The sequence below is a fragment of the Salvelinus fontinalis genome, chromosome 32, assembly GCF_029448725.1.
Source record: "Salvelinus fontinalis isolate EN_2023a chromosome 32, ASM2944872v1, whole genome shotgun sequence".
Taxonomy (NCBI): domain Eukaryota; kingdom Metazoa; phylum Chordata; class Actinopteri; order Salmoniformes; family Salmonidae; genus Salvelinus; species Salvelinus fontinalis.
The window spans coordinates 33,750,612-33,755,390 of NC_074696.1; the positions used below are offsets into that span (position 1 = coordinate 33,750,612).

Genomic DNA, 4,779 nt, shown 5'->3' on the forward strand with positions numbered 1-4,779 from the left:
AAAATGGCTCTGATTAAGAAAATGTAATACCTGGGTAAGAAAATATACTACAGCGCTAAAACAGAAAACTCAATATCAGCGTTGATGCCTTTGATTGAAAAAAAAAAAAAAGTGTAACTGGAGATGAAGAACCATTGAGAACAAGTGAACAACATGGTTGTGTTCATTAAGGCATGCAACAGAAAACATTTTGCAATGGAAAACTTCTTATTGGACAAGTCCATATATTCCCTCCCTGTGTCTGTTTTCTACTGTTTGGTACCTAATGAACACGACCCTCTGTGCGTTAGGGAAGCAAGAGCTCAATGAATTACCTTTGACAAAGGATCTATAAAATCACCCTTGTCAAAACACCATCCATTACAGAGCTGTGACTTACGAGCTTTGCATAATAAAATAACGAATATGACATATGCGCAACCTGCCCGCATGCATGAATGTGACCGATTTCTATGGAGGAGGACTCATTAAAGTTGAGAATGTTTTATTCAAGGATGCCATGTGGGGTGAGGTATTAGTACATTTTCACCCATTTAAGCAGAATAATGTGCTTGAAGTCACCAGAGAACAATCCCTTGGTGACTAGAAAGAGGTTGATCAACAGCTGTTGGATAATTGTGTAGACAGCTGGCTTATTGGACTTCAAACACAATTACGCCACCCATACACTCTTCATTAAAACAAAGGCGCTGGACTGAGCATTCCATTATTGTCAAAGTCAATTCCAGTTGTATAGCTTGTGGGTAGAGAAAGTAATCATTTTGAAGCTATCCCCTTAAGTAAAAGGCTTTTGAATGAGTGCTAAATTCAAAATAGTTCAATAGCGACAGGCCTTTTTTGTTAACACATTGGGATATAGATCTCAACCCCTAATCCAATATTTCTTTGGAGCAGTCTGCATTCACTGTAATGGTAAAATTTCCCCAAAACACACATGGGGAGAGACAAATGAATGCTCAAACATCCCCTGAAAACACATGGTAAAACAAAGATGTCAATAGAAACGAGAATAAACTATAAAAAGTGGCCAATTTCCAGGTTTGAAATAGTGGACAGATTACGGACTGATTTTGAGATCATTATGACCCATAAAATACAGCAAAAGTCCAACAGAACCTTGTTGACTCCTAATTGAACTAGATAAGAGCTTTTCTTCCTTTTAGATCAAAGTGTGATTGATGAGAATCAAATGTGTGGTCTTTTTTAAATACAAATATACATACAAAAATATCCAGAAGTGTATTTACATTTTTTTCGTTTGAGTGTGTCCCAGTAGCCTTTTCTTCAATTCATGTATCTGTGATATGTTCAGGGGATAACAAACAGTATAAGGTCTCACACTGTCGTCTCACCCTGTGTATTGCTCGCCAGTCTCGTATAAAATCTCCTCCACGAATTCAGCGTCTTACTCGACCAAATCCAAAAGCCAGAGGTGATACCCACGATCAACGTCATCAGGTACTTGATCATGAAGACGGTAAAGTCTGGCGACATCTGCGGGTGATGGTGCCCGGGGCAGGGCACGGCGTAGTTTTTACACGTCCGACTCACCCAACTCTTCTCCCACTGTTCCCTGAATGCCTGCTCATAGAAGTAGCATGCGATGACAATGGTGGCGGGCACCGTGTAGAGCACGCTGAAGATACCGATGCGCACCATGAGCTTCTCCAGTTTCTCCGTCTTGGTGCCGTCGTGCTTCATGATGGTCCGGATGCGGAAGAGCGACACGAAGCCTGCCAGAAGGAACGAGGTGCCCAGGGAGAGGTAGATGAAGAGCGGCGCCAGAACGAAGCCTCGGAGAGCATCCACGCTGTTAATGCCCACGTAGCACACGCCGCTCAGAACGTCGCCATCCACCTGCCCCACCGCCAGGATGGTGATGGTCTTGATGGCAGGTACCGCCCATGCCGCCAGGTGGAAGTACTGCGAGTTGGCTTCGATGGCCTCGTGACCCCACTTCATCCCGGCTGACAAGAACCACGTCAAGGCTAGGATGACCCACCAGATGGAGCTGGCCATGCTGAAAAAGTAAAGTATCATGAACAAAATGGTGCAACCCTCCTTTTTGGTGCCTTGGACGACCGTTTTGACGTCGCTGTCAAAGCGGTCGTTGCATACCACCTTGTCCCCCAACAAGAAGCCAGCGATGTAGGCTATTGACACCATAGTGTAGCAGCCTGATAGGAAAATGATGGGTCGCTCTGGGTAGCTGAACCTCTGCATGTCAACCAAGTAGGTCAAAACCGTGAACAGAGTGGACGCGCAGCATAACACAGACCATATGCCAATCCATATCTTGGCGAATTTCAACTCGTCCTCATCGAAGTACATCATGCCATGGGGTTTTGAGGGCTCACAAGGTGCACCACAATACTCCTCCCCAAGAAAACGGTAGTTCAAATAGGGGGGTACTTTCAATGCAACTGGGCATCTAAACTGTCCCTTTACAGTCCTATGCTGCCCATAAGGTGATTCTGTTACATCCGATGTAGGATTAATAGGAGCGCTTCTATCAGACACGTTTTGCCCGACGCACAACTCACCCGCTCCGTGAACAGGGAAAGATTCACAGGCGAGGCTGTCGGGCCATTGGAAGCCGAATTTATTCATCAGAGCCTCGCAGCCCTGCCTCGCTCTCTCGCAGAGCGAGCGGCACGGAGGCAGTGCTTGTTCCAGCACCGTACAAACGGGAGCATACATGGAACAGAGGAAAAACTTCAGGTCAGGAGAGCATTGAACTTTCACAAGCGGATAAAACTGGTGCACTTCAAGCCCCGCGTCCTCTTGGTTGGTGTGCCCTAATAAATTTGGCATGATAGTCTCGTTATAGGCAATATCCGTACAGAGAGGAATGGAAATAGGTTGGCAAAAGCCATGTTCAGGAACAGACATTCCACGCTCACCATACTGACCATCTGCTTGCGGTAAAAGTGCAAAAATAATCAGAACCAGCAAATGGGAAAACATCCTACAAACTTTGTCGTTCCCCATTCCAGATAAATTCCAACACGCCACTTTCTAACCGCGAGTAGACTCGAGACCACTGGATTATTTTCCAGGATAAAACAAAAGCATACACGACTGTACTGTTCCTATGACAGGCGACATACGTTACTTTATATGTTTGCCGAGGTGGTGGCTTCCAAAATTTAGCTCGGCTACTCACAAGAGATTTTAAATCCGTCTGTTATCAGTGTGTAGCCATTATCTGTCTCCAACTGTCTGTTTGACTGTTCGGTTTCTAGTCTCCCAATATTCACGGAGGGAGGAGCCTTGAAACAGATGATAGGTTACTTTTTAGGGATCGTCTCAATCTTCCAAGATGGTTAATATTTGGTCCCCAAAATTAGATATAGATTTTTTGTCTATTCTATTTTTTATCCTACTAAACCATGAATTTTAAAACATCATGCAATCTTCCTATTTTTGACTGAAAGTTGCTACATGTGTAATAAAAACGGTATCCAATTTGTATATGTTGCAGTAGAGGTGCTGGGTAAAAATCACCGGGGAACCTGTTCGTTTACATGCCTTGACACTGTGATATATCTGCCTAAAGCAAAGACAATAAGAAGACACAGCGGCAGAATAAATTAAACCACACCTTTGTTTCATCACAAAACTGGAGAGCAGCAACCACAAAACATATTGCATATAACAAACAGTTACATGACCTACAGCATGTTTCCGACATTTTCACACTACTAAACAACTAGAACCATGGAGAGTTATCACAATTCACAAAGAAAACAGCCACTGCCTCCACTATTCCAGCATAATTTCAAAATCATCTAATCACCTATGCTTAGTCTAATACAGTGACAAAAGATACCAACAATTATTTAGTCCAATCAAAGTAAGCTAAATATGATGCAGCTGTCAATGGTACTGATTTATGAGTGTGTGTGTGTGTGTGTGTGTGTGTGTGTGTGTGTGTGTGTGTGTGTGTGTGTGTGTGTGTGTGTGTGTGTGTGTGTGTGTGTGTGTGTGTGTGTGTGTGTGTGTGTTCATGCAAGTAGAAAAAACATTTTGACTCACCCTACTTGTAGAGAGGCGCCAATGCCATCCTTCTCTTTCATGTTGCCTAAATGGTCTACCACTCTGTCATACACGCTTTTAGTTTTTGCTGTCCTAGGCAACCTGGCTAAAATGCTTGCTCGCTAGCCTAACTTCCTTTCACGGGCAACAATGCGCCAGGCCAGATAGTTAACATTTGCCTAACGTTACTACATCTAGCTACATGTTGAACTTCCATCCTCTCAGGCCAGGGCCGCAATGTATACATGTACGGTTGGATCAGAATCGCCAGTCCAAATCCTTATCTCCATCCATGACTAATTTAGGACAGGACAACGACACAAGAAGATGCAACAATTCAAGTTTTCCGTCAATTACGTTTTGATTCTAATGTGATCTGATTGGTGTGACGGCAAATCCAAACTGGCTTCCCTTGACACTTTTTTTTGGTGTGCCAGGACCATTCACAGCTGAGCTCTCTCAGTTTATCTCAATGCTGATTGGCTATTATTTTATATATATTTTGTCAATTGAGGCCAAATGCTCGCTGGCTTCCCTTGCATTCAATGCTACTGGCGGCAACAATGCCATACTCTTTTTGACCAGACAGCATAGATGGGCTACACATACAGACAGAGGGCACTGTTTCATTCGCTTGGATGCTATCTCCGGTGAGATACATTCAGACTCTGCGGAACTGGAAGACATTTATGAAACACAGAGAGAGGAAAGATACTTTTTTTTTTCCTTGATAATTTTCTG

The 4,779-nt window shown here is 43.6% G+C and overlaps 1 protein-coding gene across 1 annotated transcript; it reads right to left on the reverse strand.

Moving 5' to 3' along the window:
* Positions 1–467: 467 nt before the first annotated feature.
* Positions 468–3,295, reverse strand: LOC129831130 (frizzled-1-like). Its single transcript, XM_055894202.1, has one exon. It carries the CDS (start codon positions 2,989–2,991, stop codon positions 1,336–1,338), a length of 1,656 nt encoding a protein of 551 aa, XP_055750177.1. The 5' UTR covers positions 2,992–3,295; the 3' UTR covers positions 468–1,335.
* Between the last annotated feature and the right edge of the window lie 1,484 nt (positions 3,296–4,779).